We start from the raw sequence: 25,843 nt of genomic DNA, 5'->3' as shown, positions 1-25,843 counted from the left end.
TTTCTGAAGGACATTGTGTTTTCTGCAGTACTAAGAACAAACTGAACTTATTATTTCACGCTGAATAGTAAGGTCTGAAATATATGTTTTCTTAGTTTCTTTGAAAAATTTTGTTTTGTTGCTATTGCTCAAAAGTACACTCGCTGTTACCGATGAATAAAGGCCAAACATCATTACCATCGACTGTCTATGGCAGCAAGACCAATGGTATGACGTAGTTTGGTTAGTAGGTTGATGAATTGCTGAGCCCATGCACATAGCTAGGTTTTTAACACAATCCTTTGTTGCACAACCAGAAATGCAGCTGACATTTGTTAATGAAGTTAATGAAAGATTATGTTGAATACATGGTGTTTGGTTTCGTAACAAATGACAGGTTAATCGAACAACCGCAATTCTGGATTAGTTGATCCATCGGGAAATCATCTGATACTGGCTGTTTCCGGTTCGGTAATGCTTTTAGAAAGTACTTTTTAAGAGTGATTCTGAAAATTAATTTTGGGTTGCTCTGTTTAAAGATTGAATGTTCGGAATTGTTGTCGTGAAATGTTTTTAAGTAGATAAAATATCTGTTTTATACATTTTTTTTTAAAAATATAAAAGAATTAGTGATATAAACGAGGATAAATTTGAACATGTTTGGCCGTTTGGTATAGTTTTTGAAAATTGAATTTTAAAAGTATTATAGAAACAAATTTTTAAAAGTCGTACAAAAATACATATTAAAATTTAATTTTTTTGAGATTTCTATTAAAAAATAAATTTAAAAAGATAAAATATTTATTACAGACATTATGTTGTAAATTAAAAATATAGCATTAAATTATATTTACATTTATATATGAACTATATTAATTTAAACTAAACTAAAATATAAAAAATACAAATAAAAAATATAGTTAGAATGAAAATATATTTTATATAATTCACTATTAATATTTTAATATATAAATCATAAATTTTATTTACTTTTAAATAGAGGTGACAAACGGGTTATTCATATCGGTAATTTTGGGTCTATATTAAATTCAGTTTAATTTTGATCGGATCTAGTTCGGGTATACGGTAAATCAGATCGGGTAGGGTATCGAGTCAGGTAATTATCGGATCGGTTAATTTTCAGTTCGGATCAATATCGGATCGTTTGATTTCGGGTATACGGTAAATCAGATCGGGTAGCGTATCGAGTCAGGTAATTATCGGATCGGTTAATTTTCAGTTCGGATCGGTTAGATACAAATACGATCCTATAATAAGTGTTAGAATTTGTTATCAAAAAATTATGTAACAACCCGATTTTCAAAATAATATTTAATTGAAATTTGAGGGTTTAATTGTGAAAATTTGGCGAAAATTTGGGACTGAATTGAAAGATTTTAAAACTTAGAGCTTGTTTTAAAGTTAAAAAAAATTCAAGGACCAAGCCCTGAATTTAACTTTGGAGTGTCGGCAGGCAATTGTTATAGGCGTGATTTATGTTTTGAAAAACAGAAATCAATTTCACAAATCCTTCCTCACGCACACAACTTCCAAACTCGATTCTGACGTCGTCCGAATTCCGATCGTTGTTTTGAAATAACCGTTGTGTTCATCATCGAGCGAGGAACAAACCCTTCAAATTAATTGAAGCGAAACGCGGCCAAACGTCGGGAATTTCCAGTCAAAGTAGCGACGGTTTTGTTAGCTCTATCGCCGATAAAATCTTAAATTCACCGTTGATCGTTGCTCCGTTTACGACACCTCCCGCACCATCATGTTCCTTGTGCCGTTCCGAGTCCACCGGTGTTCCCCTTTTTCTTCGGCGGAGGCGACGCGTGTGGAGGTGAACCGGTCAAACTTCCCGATTTGATGAATTCGAGCTCTCCGACGTTCAAAAATTTGAACCGAGCTTTGTAAGTATCTCGAAAACGCTCAAAATAATTTTTAGAAATTTTTCCGTAATTTTTAGAGCCCCGGAGGACACCTCACGCGCCACACGCGTCGTCGTAGGGCGAGTGAGTGACCGGTTCAATCGGTTTTCTTAAGAGTTTGACCGGTCACGACCCGACCCGTTGACCCGACCCGTTGACTGTTGACCGGTGTTATTCTGGTAAATAATTCAGTTTTGGTGCTATTCTGATAAATAATTCAGTTTTGGTGCTATTCTGGTAAATAATTCGGTTTTGTGCTATTATGATAATTAATTAGAAATGGGTGCTATTTTGGTAAATATTTTAAAAAGTGTGCTATTTGTGTAAAATGTTCAACAGTTTGTTGACCTCCTTTGACCAAAACTTTGATCGGCTTTGACCGGCTATTAAACGATCGTTAATCTTTTCCGAGTATACCTATCCTGATAGTTTTCAATGTGCCGAATCCGTTTCCGTGGTCCGTTTTGTCAAATTCGAACCCAAAAGTCTACGAATCGACGGTCAAAGTGGTTGACTTTAACTTTGACCAAGAATTTGAATTTTCGAAAAGTCATACTTTATGTTTTTCGACGCACTGATTCCGATTCCGCAATCCGTTTGGCCAAATTCAGACTCGAAATACCTCAAATTGATAGTCAAACCCGACAAATGCTTATATACTTAAGAAGTTTAGCTTTGAACAATTAAATAGGATTTGGGACTGATAAATATTATTGTTTGAAGGTACAAGAGACTCTCCGGATCGTTCGATAGCTCGACCCAGCTCTTCTAGATCAGTTAAACCACGTGTGCCAGTATTCACCCGTTCGAAACCTGTAGCAGAGCGTGGTGAAACCAGCAATGTAACACCCCCAACCCGTATCCGACCCGGATACGAGTCCGAAGTGTCACATTGACTTTTCAAACCTTGACTCTTAAGAAAAATCCCGGGAAATTTAAAACTTTATTTAAATCAAAATAAAGACTTTATCAGAGTGCTCGTATTTAATGACTTATTACATGCCAACACTTTATACATAACCAAATACATACTTTGTCAAATATTTCTGATCTGATCTTTTGGTAAGGAAAACTGACATGTCTTGCTCCGCATCACTCCTTACTCTTCTCGAAACCTACGTGTGAAACAATCACACGCTAAGTCGAAGACTTAGTGAGGCATAACAACTTATAATGCACTTTAAAACATATATTGATACATGCATGTTCTGTTCTATCATGTTATAGCAATTCCATGCATTTTTCATATCGTATAAAATCATATCAGATTAATTGCAGTAAATACATACATACACATAATTCATCATTAACAATTTATCATATAATCACATACTTTTTCAATCAAACACTATACACACACAACATCATATCATTTCTATAGCATTTATCATACCACTAACTTATATTTGTTCATATCTCTGGATTAGCCCATGTACATATGTGAGAACTATCGATATGTGAGTCTATAGAGGTTGTGCACTATGCTGTCACCATAGCTCGTATAAATGCACCGAAGTGCCCCGTAGAATTGCACCGTAGTGCCATATAATGATGTCCATAAGAACCACGTAGAATTCTTTAAGAATCATATACATATGCTAGGGATCAAGTATGTGTCTTTCCAGACTTCACACATGTTCCAAAGAATATACATATGTCCCGAAGAACCGCGTAGAATTGCACCGTAGTGCCATATAATAATGTCCATAAGGACCACATAGAATTCTTTAAGAATCATATACATATGCTAGGGATCAAGTATGTGTCTTTCTAGACTTCACACATGTTCCAAAGAATATACATATGTCTCGAAGAACCGCGTAGACCCTCGACTCTTGGCATGCCAACTATACCCCTAGCTCTCATGACACATAACATGGGCGTTATCATTTATTTCATTTCAAATATTCACATAACTTGTAATTCACTTTCACATATCACTTATCACATAGCTTCTTTTCATATTATCACATAGTCACGTAGTTCACTTACACGTAGATCATTTCCATATAATTCACATGTCACATATCTCATGTTCTTGTATATAACATATAATCACATAGATTACTTTCACATCACATAATTCATAGTTATGATTTCCTATAGTTACCTAATTATAAAGCTAATTCACCTATACATGTTTTCATATAATTTCTATCATTTCTCACCCAACCACATTTATTCATGTACACATACTCATCATATCTTGTTCACATATGATCATATACTTCATATAACATATAGGAACACTTTCACGTAGCTTATAATCATAGGTTTTGTCTCATAACATATACTTGTTTTCACATATATATTTCATATCAATTCTTATACCATCACATAATTCCTTTAACATACATAACATATCATGTAACATTATAATAGAAATACCTATAAGTCATATCACTTAGAGCACATACACTTATAGTCACATTGCTTATATCTTAATCTTATGCCTTCTCTTAGACATATATATATATATATATATATATTCACATGTTCAGGTAATCCACCATTTCATCACATAATTGTGTATTCATATACTCATTTCATTTCATTTCATATCTATATATATATATCCTCAAGATTATCCTAATATAAATCATATAACACTCTTATATTTCGTATTCATATTCATCTAGGGCAGACTTATAAACATATCTCACTTCTATTATTTCTCTATATATGATCTAATCTGTTTACTTAATTCAATTTCATATAACTCCTATAATCTTCTCATATAACTTCATAATTTTCTATCATACAACCCATGTGTTATAGTTTTATTTAAACATATGAATCTTTCCCATCTAGATTATCTTATATGTTCATCTTATCATTTATGTTCAAATCTCCTAGTTAGTGTACTATTCTCACTTCATCCTATAGATCAATATTATCCAGCTTATTTCACTTATCATATAGTAATAATTATATTTTACTATGATCATATAGTTTATATCTCATATAATTCATAACCTTTCTTATGTAATTACTTATACTTTATCATCTAACACATAAAAGAACAGATCAATCCATATAATCAAACATACATACATGCATATTCCACTCATGCCTTTAATCATGAATTCATGTGTAACACTTTAGGAAATAGACTCATCGCAAGTCTTATTCCTATCGCACATCGTATACTATTGAATATGCACTGGCCTCACTAGTCAATTCCAATCTCTTATCTTTCCCTTGATCGATCTTACTTTCCAAACGTTCCGGAATTTCTTTATGCGTAGAATCTACATAAATGTACATTTCAAGGTAATCATTAGATACCTACACCTTTTAATTAGATACTAGCAACTTAAACGAACTTATTAAACCAATATTCCCATTTTTCCTTTAGGGGGAATCGGTTCCCTACTGAGGGGGTATCGATTCCCTCATGACATTCTGGAAATTTTGTCGTTTGAAGGGGTATCGGTTCCCCTTGAATGGGTACCGATTCCCCTTGCCCAGAAATCATATTTTCAACCCGAAAATTACTTCATTTCCACTTAAACACTTCATATATCATCCCCTTTTCATTCTTAACTCTAGTACACATACTTAAACCAATCTATATTCATTTATTTCATCTTAAACCTCAAAATCCTATCTTCCATATGAGATTCAAAAATCATACCAAATTTTCAATGTGTTCTAATTCCAATTCTAACACTTCATACTTCTTAATTTAACCCTTAACAAGTCAAATTCATCCTTAGAATTTCAAAAACCTTTCTATATCAAAATTTCATTTCTAATCTTTTAATAGAAATTCCTTTCTAATTCTCCCTTCTTGATGTTTTAAGTTTATATAAGCTTTCCTTAAGCTTATATAACCCCCAAAGATTCAAAACCAACTTATAAATTTCAGAAATTAACAGTTAAAAAATCAAACTTACCTTTAAGCTGGAGCTACGAGAAGAAGAAGAAGAGAGCAAGAAGAAGGCTTCCAGAACTCTCCCAAAACCCACGTATATCACCTGTATTTAAAGGAAATACAAAATATCCTTTAAGCTGAAAAGACTAAATTGCCCCTTTAATTATCCATCTATGCTATTCAATCCATCATCAAAATTCTTTACTTAAATCCCAACACTTTTAACTTATTTCAAAATTGAGCACACAGTTTCCAAAATTTACATTTTAGTCACTGATCCGGCTTTTGGGGATGTTACAAATCTCCCCTCCTTATAAGAAAATTCGCCCTCGAATTTTCACTGAACATCTTTGTAAGAACATATCTTCTAATGTTCTTATGTTGCTTCCCTGACTTATTCTTTCTTGTCATCATAAGAAACTTACTTTTCAATCCTTAAGTTTCCAACTATCTTTTTCCTTTATACATCCTTATCATGTTACTTATCATATAACCAATAGCATCAGTTCTTATCACTCAAAATCCTTAATCAATCAAATTCTTTATCAATCTTTAATTACCTTATAACCATACCAAACTTGTATTTCGTCATCATTTGACCAAAACACAACTTTAAATCTTCTTCAATGTGATTAAACATATACTTTAAGGAGTCAAACAATATTTTCACATCACCTTGCACACTTGTCTTATTTCTATATCAAAATTGTCCTCTGTACTTCCATATTTATCGTATCTGATCCTTTAAATCAATCCCTTTCATTTCTTTATTCCTTATTCCTTATACATAAATCATATATTTCCTTTCATGTTCACATACTCTTGTCTTATTACTTATACTCATCTTTATGTACCAATCTTCATTGCATCCTCATTACTTTAATAACTCATTTCTTATACATAACTTCATTCTTTATCATTCTTATACTTGTATTTTTCTTTCTGAAGGTTCCATGCAAATACTTATCTCAGTTTCTACATCATAGCTATCTGCTCAGAATATACAACCATATTCAAATTCACATCATAATCAATTAACTCAACTTTATCTTTTCCTTCAATCTTATAACTCTATCACTTTTACTCTGACAGCTAGTCAATAATATATGTTCAATCTAGGGTACAAACTCTAATCAACCAAACACATACATCCTTTCAAATCGAAATTATCTTAAAAATTCACTTACTCAACTTATCAATTTCACCTCTATTCTCATATATCCTGAAATTTCTTTTGCTCAAACTCAACATTCTGACTTCCTGTGTCTTATAATCTGATCATCGATATACATATTCTCAAACTCTTCTTATCAATCCTCAGCTTTATTTAAATATACAAATTCTTACTTCCTTTTCCTTTACTATACCACATTACTATGATCCAATTATGCAACTGTATCCAGATCCATTGCAGATCTGGTTATCATATCCTGACAATATCTTATAATCTTATAATTCCAGTACATTTTTATCACATACTCTAGTTAGCCAATGCTAACTCTTTCCATCTTAACTGCAAACCCTTATCATAAACATACTCTTGTTTATGCGTAATATTATCACTTCGTTTCAAACTCATAAGCTCTAACTTATACATCTTATACGCTTGTCACTGATGCACTTATCCTTGAGTTCTTCTATACGTAATCATCACGTCATTAGATCTTTTTAACATTCTTATGGTGACACCCGTTCACCATCTTCTATCTTATTCACATAATAGCAAAACTACTCTACATCGTTTTTCCGATTCCAAACAATGAAAATTTTCTATCATTATTCAGATATGATTTCAGCTTTCTGAAATCAACTTTTGATCTTACTAGGCATTTCCTGAGGTGTCCGCTCTTCATCCTGCCTGGCCAGGGCAAGTGAATAGCTATCACAATCAGGAATATCACCTTTCACTTACTTCGAAATTATCACGATCGGATTTCTACTGTATTAAACTATTCTTATTTTATTAGCAAGACAACGTATTCCTTACACTATCAGATCAGAAATTTTTTAATCTATGTTGGCATGTACACCTTTTATGACATTTTGGACTTCGGTTTATGCCGAGAATCGGCTAAACCATAGCTCTGATACCATTAAATGTAACACCCCCAACCCGTATCCGACCCGGATACAAGTCTGAAGTGTCACATTGACTTTTCAAACCTTGACTCTTAAGAAAAATCCCGGGAAATTTAAAACTTTATTTAAATCAAAATAAAGACTTTATCAGAGTGCTCGTATTTAATGACTTATTACATGCCAACACTTTATACATAACCAAATACATACTTTGTCAAATATTTCTGATCTGATCTTTTGGTAAGGAAAACTGACCTGTCTTGCTCCGCATCACTCCTTACTCTTCTCGAAACCTACGTGTGAAACAATCACACGCTAAGTCGAAGACTTAGTGAGGCATAACAACTTATAATGCACTTTAAAACATATATTGATACATGCATGTTCTGTTCTATCATGTTATAGCAATTCCATGCATTTTTCATATCGTATAAAATCATATCAGATTAATTGCAGTAAATACATATATACACATAATTCATCATTAACAGTTTATCATATAATCACATACTTTTTCAATCAAACACTATACACACACAACATCATATCATTTCTATAGCATTTATCATACCACTAACTTATATTTGTTCATATCTCTGGATTAGCCCATGTACATATGTGAGAACTATCGATATGTGAGTCTATAGAGGTTGTGCACTATGCTGTCACCACAACTCGTATAAATGCACCGAAGTGCCCCGTAGAATTGCACCGTAGTGCCATATAATGATGTCCATAAGAACCACGTAGAATTCTTTAAGAATCATATACATATGCTAGGGATCAAGTATGTGTCTTTCCAGACTTCACACATGTTCCAAAGAATATACATATGTCCCGAAGAACCGCGTAGAATTGCACCGTAGTGCCATATAATAATGTCCATAAGGACCACATAGAATTATTTAAGAATCATATACATATGCTAGGGATCAAGTATGTGTCTTTCTAGACTTCACACATGTTCCAAAGAATATACATATGTCTCGAAGAACCGCGTAGACCCTCGACTCTTGGCATGCCAACTATACACGTAGCTCTCATGACACATAACATGGGTGTTATCATTTATTTCATTTCAAATATTCACATAACTTGTAATTCACTTTCACATATCACTTATCACATAGCTTCTTTTCATATTATCACATAGTCACGTAGTTCACTTACACGTAGATCATTTCCATATAATTCACATGTCACATATCTCATGTTCTTGTATTCATATAACATATAATCACATAGATTACTTTCACATCACATAATTCATAGTTATGATTTCCTATAGTTACCTAATTATAAAGCTAATTCACCTATACATGTTTTCATATAATTTCTATCATTTCTCACCCAACCACATTTATTCATGTACACATACTCATCATATCTTGTTCACATATGATCATATACTTCATATAACAGATAGGAACACTTTCACGTAGCTTATAATCATAGGTTTTGTCTCATAACATATACTTGTTTTCACATATATATTTCATATCAATTCTTATACCATCACATAATTCCTTTAACATACATAACATATCATGTAACATTATAATAGAAATACCTATAAGTCATATCACTTAGAGCACATACACTTATAGTCACATTTCTTATATCTTAATCTTATGCCTTCTCTTAGACATATATATATATATATTCACATGTTCAGGTAATCCACCATTTCATCACATAATTGTGTATTCATATAACTCATTTCATTTCATTTCATATCTATATATATATATCCTCAAGATTATCCTAATATAAATCATATAGCACTCTTATATTTCGTATTCATATTCATCTAGGGCAGACTTATAAACATATCTCACTTCTATTATTTCTCTATATGATCTAATCTGTTTACTTAATTCAATTTCATATAACTCCTATAATCTTCTCATATAACTTCATAATTTTCTATCATACAACCCATGTGTTATAGTTTTATTTAAACATATGAATCTTTCCCATCTAGCTTATCTTATATGTTCATCTTATCATTTATGTTCAAATCTCCTAGTTAGTGTACTATTCTCACTTCATCCTATAGATCAATATTATCCAGCTTATTTCACTTATCATATAGTAATAATTATATTTTACTATGATCACATAGTTTATATCTCATATAATTCATAACCTTTCTTATGTAATTACTTATACTTTATCATCTAACACATAAAAGAACAGATCAATCCATATAATCAAGCATACATACATGCATATTCCATTCATGCCTTTAATCATGAATTCATGTGTAACACTTTAGGAAATAGACTCATCGCAAGTCTTATTCCCATCGCACATCGTATACTATTGAATATGCACTCACCTGGCCTCACTAGTCAATTCCAATCTCTTATCTTTCCCTTGATCGATCTTACTTGCCAAACGTTCCGGAATTTCTTTATGTGTAGAATCTACATAAATGTACATTTCGAGGTAATCATTAGATACCTACACCTTTTAATTAGATACTAGCAACTTAAACGAACTTATTAAACCAATATTCCCATTTTTCCTTTAGGGGGAATCGGTTCCCTACTGAGGGGGTATCGATTCCCTCATGACATTCTGGAAATTTTGTCGTTTGAAGGGGTATCGGTTCCCCTTGAATGGGTACCGATTCCCCTTGCCCAGAAATCATATTTTCAACCCGAAAATTACTTCATTTCCACTTAAACACTTCATATATCATCCCCTTTTCATTCTTAACTCTAGTACACATACTTAAACCAATCTATATTCATTTATTTCATCTTAAACCTCAAAATCCTATCTTCCATATGAGATTCAAAAATCATACCAAATTTTCAATGTGTTCTAATTCCAATTCTAACACTTCATACTTCTTAATTTAACCCTTGACAAGTCAAATTCATCCTTAGAATTTCAAAAACCTTTCTATATCAAAATTTCATTTCTAATCTTTTAATAGAAATTCCTTTCTAATTCTCCCTTCTTGATGTTTTAAGTTTATATAAGCTTTCCTTAAGCTTATATAACCCCCAAAGATTCAAAACCAACTTATAAATTCCAGAAATTAACAGTTAAAAATCAAACTTACCTTTAAGCTGGAGCTACGAGAAGAAGAAGAAGAGAGCAAGAAGAAGGCTTCCAGAACTCTCCCAAAACCCACGTATATCACCTGTATTTAAAGGAAATACAAAATATCCTTTAAGCTGAAAAGACTAAATTGCCCCTTTAATTATCCATCTATGCTATTCAATCCATCATCAAAATTCTTTACTTGAATCCCAATACTTTTAACTTATTTCAAAATTGAGCACACAGTTTCCAAAATTTACATTTTAGTCACTGATCCGACTTTTGGGGATGTTACAAGCAATCAGTAGATTTACTATTTGAATCTATTGTCGAGGTGTGTTCCCTACTTATTATTGAACTGTTTTATTGGTTTTAATATGTGGTACACCGAATTCATTGGTTATTGTTTTATGGATGCACCAATTTAATGTGACAATTTATGGAATATGGCTGCTATCTAATTTTTGTTTTGAAATGGTATATGATTACCATGTTTTTGGATTTATGGAATTTATGTCACGGTGCAATTGAATTTTGGAATTGAATTACGATGGAATAGCTCTGATCAAGCTAACTGGGCCTAATGTGACTCTTGAGGGCCCCAAGATGTTTCATTAGGTCGGCTTTCCTTTGCTGTGTGCTTAGGGTAAGCTATATGGACTTATTGACTTGGGCTTAAGGATACAAGCTTCAGAGCCTATCCTTAAGTCGGCTTTCTTTTTGCTATGTGCATAAAGTAAGCTATATGGAAAATAATTTTGGGAACTACTGATGGTGTACCAGTAAAGGGTTTAAACTATGATTTTCAAAAGTTAAACTCTTTTACGAATTTGTGAGATTACTGGACTATGATTTGTACCTATTGACATTTTATGGAAATGTTGGGACACACTGAGTCTAGCTCACCTTTTGAAAATGTTTTCCCCCTTTCAGATATTGTTGGTTAGATACCTCGGTTCGAGCACTTGGAGGATCAACATATCTCTTGAAGTAAATCAGATTGTAATGTTTTTATCTTGCAAGTTGACTTTATTTTGGTGACATTGACCTTATTTTAAATATCAGATTTTATAATGATGACTATTTTGCTATTACTGCTCGGTTTATTGTGATTTTGAATTTGAAGACATGTTTTAAATTAAATTATTATTTATTGGTACTATATTTACGAGTTGGATTTTGATAGTATAATTTGTTTATAATTTCATGTTATTTATAATGTGATTTTATATTGATGGAATAACGATTTCGGAAAATGTCTTTAATAATCATAATGTGATCCACTAGACTTAGTCGAAACGCATAGGCCGGGTCTAGGGGGTTACAAATTATGTGTTAGAATTTGTTATCAAATTTTTATATTAAACTCGTATGAAAAGTTTATAATGAAAACTATTTGATAAATAAATAATTTTTTATTAAAAATTTTATTACCAATTATAAATTTAATATTTTATTAAATTTTAAAAAAACAATAAATAATTTTATTTGTTAAGTTTTAATCGTAACATAAGTAAACTTTATATTATTTTTATTATGAATATAATATTATCTACTTTGTTTTAATTGTTTTCTATTATTTTTATTATGAATCTAATATTATCTCCTTTGTTTTAGTCGTTTTATATTACAAGTAAGATAAGTAAACTTTATTCATTATTGTTTTTAATCTTACGATTAGATTCTTATTTTTATATTCTTCTTAAACTTTCTATTTTTTATTATAAATCTAATATTTTTAATATATTACCAATTTTATTTAAATTAATTTATTATTCAAAATAACTTTTATCAATTAAATTAAAATAATCTTCCTTATATATATTCAAAATAATAAAAAGACCTCACTATTTAGGTTAAAATATAATTTTATTTATATAGAATTTCTTTTATATATTATTTATAAATACTATATATATATATAAGTATGATGTTTTTCTTTAACTCAAGAAATTCAAAATTCAAGAATTCCCTCTGTCATCGCTCAATCTTGTTAGTTTCAATCGTCGCTCAACTCTTGTCAACTCCAATTGTCACATGCAGGTGTCTCTGAATCTGCTTCAACTCTCACATGCAAGTGCTTCTTCACCTAGTGCCCAACTCCTCCTACCTTATTGCGCGAGCACCTTGTCCTTGTATTGCTTATTGCCGTAACTGATAACTTCCAATTTCCAAATACATCATATTTCACTTTTTTTTCAAGATTCACTTTAATTTAATTTTTTTAGTTAGTTATTTTAATATCATATCACTTTATTATTTCCATTATTATTTACAATTAACACTATTAATTCATTACTAAAATCTGTTACGATCATTATTATTATTCTAAAAATTAATATTATTTTCTACTATAATTATTATTAAAAAATTTAAGTGCAAGAGTTTTTAGTAATAAAAGTGGTAACATCAATAACTTTTATCTTATTGTATGTCTCGTTCACGCTAATTCGAATATCTTATTCGTCAGTCAAGAAAAATTCTTATTTGAAAAAAGATTACTCTACGCGACTGTAGGTATATTTATATATCGTAGTACATTATTTATTTAAAAAATTTCTATTCATATTTTTTTGGTTCTATATTATTAATAAAATTATGTGTGTATTTATTACACTTTTTTTAATATATTTGTGTGATTCATTATGTGTCTTTGATGTGCATATAAGGTCCAACTTAATACTAATAATATTTTTCTTTGCTTTTGTAGTAATGGAATCTAATGTTAATGCATGTGAGGTTCCAAGTGATACTAATAATGTTGTAGCAGAATCACAATATTTTCCTAAGAGACGAAGTGAGTTTTGAAAACATTTTCTCGTTATTAATTCCACAAAAACTAAAGATGGAAAAGAGTGGGCACTTTGCAAACATTGTAAGATTGTTTCCTTTATTTGTAACTCACATTATGTAACCTCCAATATGCAAAAACACTTTGAAAATGTAAACAATATAAAAGTTTGAGAACATAGAGACTAGAAGGTAATGTTTATGACCAAAAAATCTATTAAGAGTTGGTAGCTAAAGCAATTATAAAGCATGAATATGCTTTTTCTTGGGTTGAACATGAAGGTAATAGAAAATTCATGCACATTTGAACAATCAAGTTAGAAGCATATGTAGAAATACTGCAAAAACAAATGGCTTGAAGTTACATAAAAGTTTGAAAGAAAACTTAAAAGAAACTCTTCGTAATATATTTAATCGTATTTCTTTGACGTGTGATATGTGGACATCTTGTCAAACAGGGGGATATTTATGTTTAACCGCTCATTATGTGGATGTCAATTGGAAGTTAAATAATAAAGTTTTAAACTTTTGTCATACTGACTCACCGCATACTGGAAGTACTATGTATAGTATTTTTCTAGACTTACTTCAGGATTGGGGTATTGACTATAAGATTTTATCCATTACACTTGATAATGCTTCTAGTAATGATAAAATGCAGGATCACTTGAAGGAAACTTTTAATGCTCGAGGGGCTTACTTTCATGTTCGATGTGTTGCACATGTGTTGAATCTCATTATTAAAGATGGACTTAAGGTCATTGAACATATTGTTGTCAAGATAAGAGAATGTGTGAAGTATATCAAATGGTCATAAACAAGAAAAAATGCTTTTTTACGTAGTGTGAAATTAGTCAAGATAAAAGAAACTAAAGTATTGTGGCTTGATGTTCTTACAAGATGGAACTCTACATACATGATGCTTGATAGAGCTATTTTATATCGTGAAGCTTTTAAACAAATGATTGTTGTTGATTCTTCTTTTTGTCACTGTCCAAACACCGAAGAATGGGAAATGCTTGAAAAAATTCAAGATATTTTAGAACCATTCTTTGATATAACTGAGTTATTTTCAGGAAATGATTATTGTACTGCGAATTTATACTTTGGGAATGTTTGAAAAAAATTTATACTTTTAAGAAAGTTGACAATAAGTAATGATGTAGTTTTGAAAACAATGGCAATAGAAATGAAGAAAAAGTTTGATAAGTATTGGTTCAACTCGAGTGAGGATGACTATGGCACGTTGTTTACCTTTGCGGTGATTCTTGATCCTCGTTGTAAGTTGTATTTTCTCTATTATTGTTATGAAAAATTATTTGAGGATGAAACATATGTCATTTTAAAAATCTGTGATGTAAGATTTAAGTTAGAGATGATTTTTAAAGAATATGTTTCAGAAACACACATCTCACATGAATCGTCCTTAGAATCGAGCTCAAACTCAGATACTTTGAGCATGTCATCTACACATCACAAGCGCAAATTCGACCTTTTTGCAGTAAATTTCTTATATTTTTAACTTTTTTTATTTTCTATTTTTCATTTAATATATTTCATTTTTACTATCTTTTTTTATAATTTATATAATACAAGTTATATTATTTTTTTATATTTTTACAAGATTATGAAAAGAAAGAGACCATGTTTTCTTATTGTGCCAAGACACAAATAGATGTTTACTTATATGACCCCAAAATTGATACAAAAACAGAACTTGACATCCTTAATTTTTGGAAAGAAAATGAGCATCGATATGGACAACTTTCTCATCTTGCTAGGGATTTTTTTACTGTACCTCTTACAACTGTTACTTCAGAATCAACTTTTAGTATAGGAGGTCGAATTTTGAATAAGTGAAAAAGTTCTTATATACCTGAAAGTGTGGAAGCTTTGATAACATCCCGTAGTTGGTTATTCGGTTATGAATGTAAGTTTTTATTTCCTTTTAGATTTATTTCAATTTCTTATAGTAAATTTTGTTTACCACATCATCTTTTTATTATTATTATTAATCTATTTCATTTTTTATTTTGGTAAACAAATTAATAACTTCTTTTAATTTATGTAGCTACAAAGGAAGATGAGTTTGTCGGTTCTGATGTGGATTGGATTTAATTCAACAATTGATGCATATAGTATTTGTGTCTAGTGATATTTTAAGATTTAAGAGGGTTGAATTTGATTCGTTTAAACTATTTTATTGATCTTTTAAGTTTTGTTAAGAAAGTTTTATTGAGAAAATGTAATTGAGTTTGATGTGCAAGAGTAGTAACTACATATCATTTTTTATTCTTTAAATGAGAATTATTTATTTGAGATTTGTGTTTCATGTTAATTTGTGTTTATAAAAAAGTGAATTTTTTTCTTTTAAAGTTAATTAAAATATACAGTATTGAGTATATTATCTAAATGATGACAATTAATGTTAATCATATAAAACAAAATACTAGGTAGTAAATTTATTTTATAATTCTTTATTCAAAATTTTTTTCATTGTTTTTAAAAATTATCGAATCAAATATGAATATAATTTTTTAAACTAAAAATTAATATTAAATCATTAAACTATTATCAAAGGTGATATTGATATTCATTAAACTATTTCCAAAGTTGGTGGCTAACTAGGAGTATAATTAAAAAAAGAATAAAAAATATATTATTTTACTATCCATCACATTGTTAAAATATATATAATAACAATAAATCACTCGTCCATTTTTACTCATTTATTAAGTAAAAAATAGGGCAATGTTCCGTTCAAATCAAATTGGGTAAATTAAAGTCGGTTTGCTTTCGATTTGGGTTACTTTCGGTTCAAATTAATTTTTGTTTAAGTTGCTTTCGGGTCAGGTTAAATTCAGTTCATGTTTCTTTCAGTTCGGGTTTCTTTCAATTCATATTAAAATTCGTTTCTGGTTACTTTTGGTTCGGGTTAGTTTCAATTCGGGTTGCTTTTGGTTCGGGTTAAATTCGATTCAGGTTGCTTTCGGCTCGGGTTAAAATTTGGTTCGTGTTTTTTCGATTCAAGTTGATAATGTATATGTAATTTATCTCGTAGATGCATCTATTGAAATCATATAAAAAAATCACTTTGTGAATAAATGAGTCATATTTCAATCAGATATGCAAGACATTAAATCTCAACTTTGACTAGTAATGTTCTAAATTCCTTTTGAGAACAAATAACACATGAACTTCATGTTCTTTAGATTTATGCAAATCTCAATAATCTTCGCATCATTATTGATTGGGATGGTCTAACCAGCCATGTCAACTAATTAATTTTTTTCAAACTTGTAAACTTATTGTTTACCATAACATGTGATTCAATTTCAACAAAATTTATAAGCTTCTGATTTACTGATATACAGTACAAACAAAAGAAGCTAGACAATTTTAAGATACAAATTTCCTCAAAACTTGAAGTTGTTCATTCTAATAGGAATACAATACATTTAGCTATTCTAAGGCTTTCAATAAATTGAATTTAGGTAACACACGGATTACAAGTGATAAATATTGTGGTCGGTTGTCAAAATGCAACCTGAATAATTTATACCTCCAACAGATAAATACATTACTTTAAGATTTTAAGTTTTGAGGCCATTGTAAATTGCTAGCTAGCTACTTAACGCATTATAATTATTTTTAAAATATATATTAATAAAATTTTGATTGACAAATTATTAATTTAATTTATATAAATTTTGATGTATTCATATTTTAATATCATATTCATTTTAATTTTATATAAATCAATAATGTAATTTATTAATCAGAAAGCACAAATAGTTAATTATATACTTGTATTTTATTACCATTATTATCCATGGATAAGTAATAAGCAGCTGGTTAATTCTAATATGTCCATTAGCTAATCAAAGAGCAAGGCCAACACAATTTAAAAAGAGAGTGATGAGAGTGAAACGAGGAAGATGTGCATTGTCAATTTATTCATCTCACGCAAGGTCCTAATCACCCTTTCAAACAAATGTTCAATCACACTATTCATTTAGTAATGATAAGGCTAAATGTATACGCGTACACACACAAAAAAAAACAAGTGGCAAGAATTTTATTACCGTTAATATTATTATCATCACTGTTTTTATTTTATTTTTGGGTAATAAGTGAGTTCGAGGCCTCTTCCTAATGAGTCAGTTCAGCTTTAGCACTTCGATCTAAGCCTAAAGTATATATACACATTTTTACGACAAAAGCATTCACAAACTCTGGACTGCCACTGTCATGTTGAGTGAATCCCAACTTTACCAAAACTTGGGTGTCTTTGACCTCCATTCTCTCCCCTGCCAACCAAACTTGATCAACATCTTCAAGCACTCTGTCATACCATTTTAAAATGTAAAAGAAACTATTACATGTTTCAATTAGAATAATCATCCATAAAAGCTAGCTTACTCTATTTCTTTATTATTAAATAAAACTACATCATAGGCACAAACTTCTGTTACTGCTTTAGAGCATACTATGATTTCTAATTTTTTATTACCTCCTCTTTCCTTACGTCCTTCTGTAGCGTATCTGTTTCGGATAAATGAAGGCCGAAAACCTTTCAGCTTAAGAAAACATAATTCTAACAGGCTTCACTGTCACCCTGTTATCAGAGTCCATATGCAATGCAGATTTGTGTATGTATTTCCTGGATACCCTGGACCTATCCAATGTCCAAGGCTACTATTTAGGAGAGATTTGAGATTTTCGCAGCAGTGGAAAAAAGGGGATGGAGGACGGACTGAAAGGAGATAAATAATTGATTTTTCACGAAGTTGGCATCAACATAGTTTTAATTCCCATTAGTGTAAATACATTAAAGATTTTCAATGTTCTGAGGGACCGACCTCATATGAATCCTGACAGGTTTTAATTTCTGAAATTTGCGCTTTTTTAAATTCACATGCTGAGACTATTCTTTTCTTTTTGTGACCTGCTTTCCTAATGGGAGTTCTAAGTGTTTCAACACTTCCACCGATTCTCAAGGACAAGGCAAACAATAGTAAAAAGATGCTTGAGGTTCAAAATCAACTACAAAGAGGTGCATTAGAAGTTACCTCAAAGTTGTTCAATGTTTTTCTTTAGCAAGAAACCGATCCATTTCATTGTCAGCATAAAGAATTTTTGCTCCACATCCTGTTTCATCCACTGACCCAACAGCTTCTTCATCAACCAGAACCGCATTGATCCTGTGAGATTCCATCTTGGTGTTTGGAATCTGTCCAAAATGTATGGAATATACCGGGCATAAAATGAATAGACTTCTTCAAAAATGTCACTTCTAGAAAAGAAAAGGTAAACATCAATTCTCTGCAACTAAAAACTATGTTTTCTATGTAGAATATAATATAATGTCCATGAGCAGACATCTTGTCTTCTGGTGAAAGAAAGCCTGCCATCTTGTATAATGGCTTTTGGAAAAACCAGCGTAGGAAAAAGCACTAACAGGAACTAGTTTGCAATCAAGTTATAATGACAAAGTACAAAAACATTCTGTATATACCTCAAACATAGCTTCTGTAAGAATGTTTTCTAGTATGGCTCTTAAACCACGAGCACCGGTGTTCTTAGCCATTGCCTTCTTTGAAATCAACCTCAGTGCATTTTCAGTGAAGTACAATTTGACCTGAGAAGCTAAACTGAAACAATTAATACAAAGGTACAACAAATGAAATGCTTGAATCATTTTCTGGAACACCTAAAAAAGCAACAGAAAAGAGAGAAAAAGGTTAAAAAGTTTCTTGACCAACAGTAGAAAAGGATAGAAAGCTTACGCCACTCATGTTAAACATTTTCTTGTACTGCTTACCAAGAGCATTCTTTGGTTTCATGAGGACCTGTTAATGAACAAACAGTTACATTCTGTCAATCATCCTAACAAATATGTCTGAAACAGAGAAATCCATCCCTACAACGTTCTCTAGATGAGGGAGCTCGATGGAGCTGTCCATGTGGCACCCACTTTTGGCTCTCTCCTCTCTTTTACTACTACTGCCCAAACCTACCATTTTGACCTTCCCATTTCACAGAAAAAGGAATGAAAGGACAATGGAAGGGTTGGTGGGGAAAATGAAGATAGAAATCAGTTGGTGAGAAAGAAAGACACTAAACAAGGATCAAAAGGGTCCGGAATAGAGCCTTTTTTCTTCTTTGGGAAGTGTCTTCAGGGAACTCTTTAATGTTACCCTATATAGTATATGTTCACCAAATTTAGCGAATCCATTTAGTTTATTTTGAATTTCTAAACATCACTCAACAATTATATAATTTAATATCACAGGTAGAATACCCTTTCCAGAGCAATATACATGTCCAAGGTCCTAGAACAAAATTCATACTGAGCACAAAATGGAACGCACCTCAACAAGTTGGTCCTCATCCAAAGCAGACAAACCAACTAAAATAGGAAAGCGGCCAACAAATTCAGGAATCAATCCATATGCAATAAGATCATCACTTTCGACCTCCGGATTCATAACCAAGAATGAGGTTAGCTTTCCAATATAGTGAAAAGATATTTAGTTGCATTTTAGCCATATTGAGTTTTGATTCTCACAGATTCCAACAATGATGATGTAACTGCAGCAGTAATCACGGGATTGGTCCTCATATTTTCACGGACAGGTGCTCCAAAGCCAATAGAAGAATCTTGCCGTCTGAGAAAAGAAAACCACAGATAAAATAAAAGTTCAACAAACAATGGGCATGAGTATTAAGGCATTGAATGATAGTGTTACCTCTCTGAAATGGTTTTCTCCAAATCATTAAATGCCCCACCACATATGAAAAGTATATCTTTTGTATTTATCTGCAACATTACGAGGTTAACAACTTAACATATCAATACACTAAAACTGAAGTAAAAGATTTAATAATTCCGGATTCTTATTATATGTTATCCTCATGTGTTCCTTCCAGCTAATAATAATTAGCTGAAGAGAATCCCATATCATTACATATTAAATCAAATGATAGTCATTTAAATTAGATGAAATCAGTAAATTGAATGCGGAATACCTTTCTCCGGAACAATTAGTTTCTGTTTGGGAAATTAAATTTGGATTATGATTTTTTATTTTAAATGCAGTGATTAAAAACTTATTAAATCATTCATTTTCATTTGGCAAAATACAATGCATGAATGAAAGAAGCAATGTTTTACTAAACACTTATTTCCTTTAATCTAGAAATTAAAATTTTGAAACCCTTTGTTTGAGTGAATTTTGGAATCAAAATTCAAGGTATGTAACTTGGAGAAGGAAAGAGAGCTGTATAAAACTAAAAGAGATTTACACTATGTAATAGGATCCTATCCCTATACGAGTGTGTGTGTGTGTTTGCAAATTTGTGCTTTGGTTTACGGCAAAAAAGAAGTCAGTAGAAAGCTACCGATCAAGGGATAAAACTTCCTAGCTTCTTGATAATACTACCATACCACTGTTAGGCATTCAACCTAAAACAAACTGGCTAATGTATGATAACTAGCTAATTAGGGTTTGTGGCAGTTTTCTTATTTAAGTACGGACAAAGTTTTTGAAATATTCTGTGTGTGAGTGAGAGAGAGAGAGAGAGAGAGTGGAGTATACCTGAAAGCTATCACCGTGAGGGTTCCTACGAGCTCCTTTATCAGGCATGGGAACATTCACTATCTGACAACAAAATATTCATCATCTCAGGTGGTGAAAATAGGGGATTCCTTTTCTATATACCGGGAATAAGGGATCATTGCTTTGGTCACAGTATAAGGAGATCCAAAACTGTTTTCAAAATCTATGTATAAGGCAAATTAGTGACAGTATAATGGGATCCTAAACTGATTTCAATTATAGTAAGTAATAACATATAATATGTTAAAGGAAAATACCAATTAGCAAAATAGTTCACTCACTGTTCCTTCCAGCATTTTTAGCAATGCTTGTTGAACACCCTCTCCAGATACATCCCTCCCAATATTTGAACTCTCGGCCTGAAGGAAAAACAATATAAGCTATCAAAATGAATAACCAGCATCAATATGCATGGTTTATTAGCAATTCAAAATACCTTCTTAGTTATCTTATCGACTTCATCAATATATACAATCCCATGCTGAGCTGCTTCAACATCAAACTTTGCTTCCTATACGCCAAGATAATACCAAACAAATTGTACCACTTGATATAAGATACGACAGGATATGCAAAGATAAGGCATAAAATTTCAGAAGCTTAAGAGCTAAAGTACAGTCTCATGCTTCAAGATTACAAAAAAGAGGCAATAAAGATGAAGGGGAAGAAACATTACTAAGGTAAGTCAATTTTGCTCCCTTCAGATATTTATAATATAAAAACAGAAATAACAGTTGAAAGCAAAACATAAGGGAGATGAAGGATAGTGGAGTATCATATTTTCTGTGTATGAGTGAGTATATGTAAACTAGGACATACTACGGGAAGACAACATTCCAATTTATAATGGTGAAACATACCACAGGTAGCTTATACAATATTGATTCTATGTCTTCTACAATTTTGCCTAAATCAGTTTTTTCCACGTACATCACCTTCAATTATTTAATATAAAAAATCAGAACTAACAGAAGAAAGAAAAACATAAGGGAGACGAAAGATAGAGGAGTGTCATATTTTCTATGTATGAGTCTATGTAAACTATGACATACCACAAGTAGCTTGTACAATATTGATTCTACGTCTTCTCCAACATAACCTGCCTGGAGAATAAAAGGCCAAATTGTTAGCAGACCTCAAGCTCAGTAGCAGCAAAAATATATTCCTATCCATACTAAACGAGAAACAAAACCAGCACCGTTTCATTGCACTTCAGAACATGAGCATAAGTAGTCCAAAAAGATCTACAATCATGCTACCTTTTATGTCAACTTTTATCATCGCTTCCCCTTTTAGAGTGCAAAAGATCAAGAAGATAGAAAAAACAGTACATTTAAGAAATTGGTTTCTCATTACAATATAGAGAAGCAATTTCATAGCAAGAAAAATATTTTGACCAGTAGTTCGTTTTCAATTCCTATATTCACACTTCAATGATGCAAAGCTGTCAACGTTGCCCATGCTACCGAATGTATAAACATTATTGTTAATTATGCTCTTTGCTGAAATTAAAAATGTCCTCTAGGACTAACTATTTTTAGAAATCATTCAGTCATTAACAATATATTTGAAACAAAGATTGGCTAATGAGTACATCACTCTTTCCTAGTGCCTCTACCAACTGCAAACAATATGAGCATGCATATGATTACTAATTCTATGTTTTGAACATGAAAATTTTTTATTTGGAAAATGCAATGCATACATCACAATGTGTGCAAGTGTCTTGGAAATGGCAAATGGTAAAGAATGTTGAATTCAGATCTGAGCTGAGGATCTACTTGCCTGTGTTAAATTTGTTGCATCAGCAATGACAAATGGTACATTCACAATGCGTGCTAGTGTCTTGGCAAGCAATGTTTTTCCTGTCCTCATAATCAAGGTTTCAAAATTAAAAAAGGAAAAAAACAATAGAATCAACAAGAAGTTATTCGGAAAATATGACCATACCTGAACCAGTGGGACCTATTAACAGTACATTGCTCTTATCCAGCTCAACAAAATCATTCACGCCTTGTTCATCATTGTCACCCAATTCAGATGCTCTAGCATTGTGAGGCAAATATTCAGTCTAAAAAAGTAACATCAAACAGACCAACAATCTGTTATAGAAGAAATTATATAAACAACTAATTGAGGACTCATTGAGTAATAAACTGATTAAACAAAAAGACCAGAGAGCACTAACTCTTTTTTCTCCAAGGAATGGTATATCCTTTTATAGTGGTTGTAAACTGCCACGGATAGCACCTGTTACATGAGTAGACCTTCAATAAAACAATGAAATTATTTTTTTTATAGGAATAGGAGGTCTCATTAAAAAAAACAATGAAATTATGAATGATAACTGCTGTTGGAAAACTTAACAATGGTATTTTTCCCCCTAACATTTCTCATAAAAAGGGTTATAATAATAATAATTGCAGGCCAAACAAATTTGATGAATGTGAAGTAAGGGTTTCAACTTGGGAGGAAGTTTAGGGAATAGCAGGAACCAGGAGGGGGGGGGATAAAGGTGACTTTCTTTTTCCTCGTTAGTGTTGGAATAGATGTGTTATGATTTGCTGTTTCCTTCTCCTTCAAAAATCAAACCATCGAAAAATTTGAGGAAAGAGGATGCAAATCAAACATTCAACAAAATAATAGTGATTTTATTTAGGATTTTAAGATTTGCTTGCTTCCTTCTTTCCATTATCCATATGTTGTACTAATCATATGTAGTGAAAAACAAAAATCCACTTTCTTTCCTTCCCTCCGTTTTCCTCTCTTCCATTCTAATAAACACGTAGAAGGAATCCTTGGAAAACCTTTTTAAGATGGAAAATCATCATTACCCGTATTCATGAATTAAAACAAACAATGTAGTTATGTCCCCTGAGTTGAAGCATAGTTAACCTTTATTTGTTCAAATTCTGAAAATACTCAACCAAATAGTCATTGAATTCAATTCAAAACAGGCACCAAAGGTAGAAGGAACCACCTTCTTTGCCTTTTGTTGGCCGATGACAAATTCATCCAGCCTCCCACAAATCTCCTTGGGGGTTGGTAATTTCCTCTCTAACTTCCCCGAATCGTCGTCATCTTTGTTGGCATCACAATCATCATTCAGTTTCCGAATCTGTCCAGACTCTTTCCTCGAAATCCCCTCGGCATCTCCTCTGACCCTCCCCAACTCCACGAAGCTCCCCTGCAAGGGAACCAGCTTAAACGGCCGGAAATAGAAGGCGGTCTTACAGTTACGGCAGAGATTGAGAGCCTGGAAAAGACCTGGCTCCCTAACCGTGATGGAGAGTGGGCGATTAGAGAAAAGCACGGGCATCTGACTGGAGCACCGGGGGCAGTTCACTTCAGCCTTAATGTGGTCGTACTCCTCCGTTCCGTCCCATTTTTGGCGCCAAAACGACCAGGACGACGTCATCCCGACGGGGGTTCTACGGAAGCGGAGGGCAGTGTGTTTGACAAGTGATGAAAGCATGCCGCTGGAGGGATTGTTGCTTTGAATTGGAATGGGAATCTATATGGAAGAGAGGCTGTGGCTCGGGAAAACTGGTGCAGACGATGAAGTAGTCTGTTCAGTGTTCACTTCCGTTGAATTACCATTATACTATCGATTCCACGAATGTAAAGAGAAAGCAATTTGTGCTGTTGTTTGTCGGAAAATCGTTAGGTTTCGGTTTAGGACGTCAGAATATAGGGTTCTTTTGGCTTTCAATTATTTCGAGGTATTAGATTTTTGCTTAAACAACACATTTGGTTACCTAATTATTACCATATTTCTGTTTTTATCATCAAACTATCTTTATTTTTATTTTAGCCACTGATGTTAGGATTTTACTACGAGAAAATAACCTCAGTGACCAAAAATCCCAGATAATATACGATTTTGACCAACTTTTTTTGGATTTGCGAAAATGACCAACAAAATCGCAATGCGATCTCTAATTCGCATTGCGATCTCCACTATCGCAAATTCGCGTTGCATTTCGCGTTGCGATAATTGAAAATCGCGTTGCGATAGTTGAAAATCGAGTTGCGATTTTCCATTTCGCGTTGCGATAGTTGAAAATCGAGTTGCGATTTTCCATTTCGCGTTGCGATTTTCCATTTCGCGTTGCGATAGTTGAAAATCACGTTGCGATTTTTCAGTTTGCGTTGCGATAGTTGAAAATCGCGTTGCGATTTTCCAGTTCGCGTTGCGATTTTCCAGTTAGCGTTGCGATTTTCCAAATTCGTTGTGATAGTTAAAAAAAGATATTGTTTCTTAAGAACTTTCTCTAAAAAGATAGTATCTGCGCGGACGTGTCGAAGACACGTATTACCACGACCACGACCACGACACGACACGAGACGGGACGGCGGCGGCGGCGCGCGAGAGTCCCCCTTGTTCTCTATCACTCAACAAGGAAGTGGGAAAGCCAAGCCTTAAATACTATTCTCAATAGTGTTTCCAATACTATGTGGGATTGAGCATTACCAACACTTGTTTCCAATACAATGTGATTATTCAG

The 25,843-nt window shown here is 32.2% G+C and overlaps 1 protein-coding gene across 6 annotated transcripts; it reads right to left on the bottom strand.

Moving 5' to 3' along the window:
* Positions 1 to 4,629: 4,629 nt before the first annotated feature.
* Positions 4,630 to 24,989, bottom strand: LOC120191572 (CLP protease regulatory subunit CLPX2, mitochondrial). 6 transcript variants are annotated; one of them, XM_039194509.1, is made up of 16 exons: positions 24,316 to 24,985; positions 23,524 to 23,585; positions 23,286 to 23,380; positions 23,121 to 23,200; positions 22,388 to 22,438; positions 21,772 to 21,846; positions 21,617 to 21,694; positions 21,315 to 21,377; positions 20,466 to 20,536; positions 20,285 to 20,384; positions 20,088 to 20,192; positions 19,503 to 19,565; positions 19,232 to 19,354; positions 18,786 to 18,946; positions 6,458 to 6,462; positions 4,630 to 4,639 (listed from the first exon to the last, which is right to left on the bottom strand). In XM_039194509.1, exons 1-14 carry the CDS (start codon positions 24,808 to 24,810, stop codon positions 18,797 to 18,799), a joined length of 1,611 nt encoding a protein of 536 aa, XP_039050440.1. In that variant the 5' UTR covers positions 24,811 to 24,985; the 3' UTR covers positions 4,630 to 4,639; positions 6,458 to 6,462; positions 18,786 to 18,796. The 6 variants fall into 6 exon arrangements, 4 of the variants coding, with proteins under 4 accessions (XP_039050440.1, XP_039050438.1, XP_039050439.1 ...); XM_039194507.1 differs by lacking the exons at positions 4,630 to 4,639; positions 6,458 to 6,462 and adding an exon at positions 17,810 to 18,023 and having other exon boundaries at positions 18,774 to 18,946; XM_039194508.1 differs by lacking the exons at positions 4,630 to 4,639; positions 6,458 to 6,462 and adding an exon at positions 17,810 to 18,058.
* Between the last annotated feature and the right edge of the window lie 854 nt (positions 24,990 to 25,843).

Source organism: Hibiscus syriacus, unplaced genomic scaffold (genome assembly GCF_006381635.1).
Source record: "Hibiscus syriacus cultivar Baekdansim isolate YM2019G1 unplaced genomic scaffold, ASM638163v2 tig00116970_pilon, whole genome shotgun sequence".
NCBI classification, from domain to species: domain Eukaryota; kingdom Viridiplantae; phylum Streptophyta; class Magnoliopsida; order Malvales; family Malvaceae; genus Hibiscus; species Hibiscus syriacus.
The sequence above is the reverse complement of the archived record's forward strand: the minus strand, read 5'-3'. Positions and strand labels throughout refer to the sequence as shown.

Excerpts from the sequence above, each read along its gene's own strand:
- LOC120191572 (XM_039194509.1), bottom strand. The coding sequence starts at position 24,810 with ATGCTTTCATCACTTGTCAAACACACTGCCCTCCGCTTCCGTAGAACC. Across the intron at positions 23,201-23,285 it reads AATAGGTCCCACTGGTTCAG|GAAAAACATTGCTTGCCAAG; the intron begins GTATGGTCATAT and ends TTATGAGGACAG. Across the intron at positions 21,695-21,771 it reads TCGATAAGATAACTAAGAAG|GCCGAGAGTTCAAATATTGG; the intron begins GTATTTTGAATT and ends TTTTTCCTTCAG.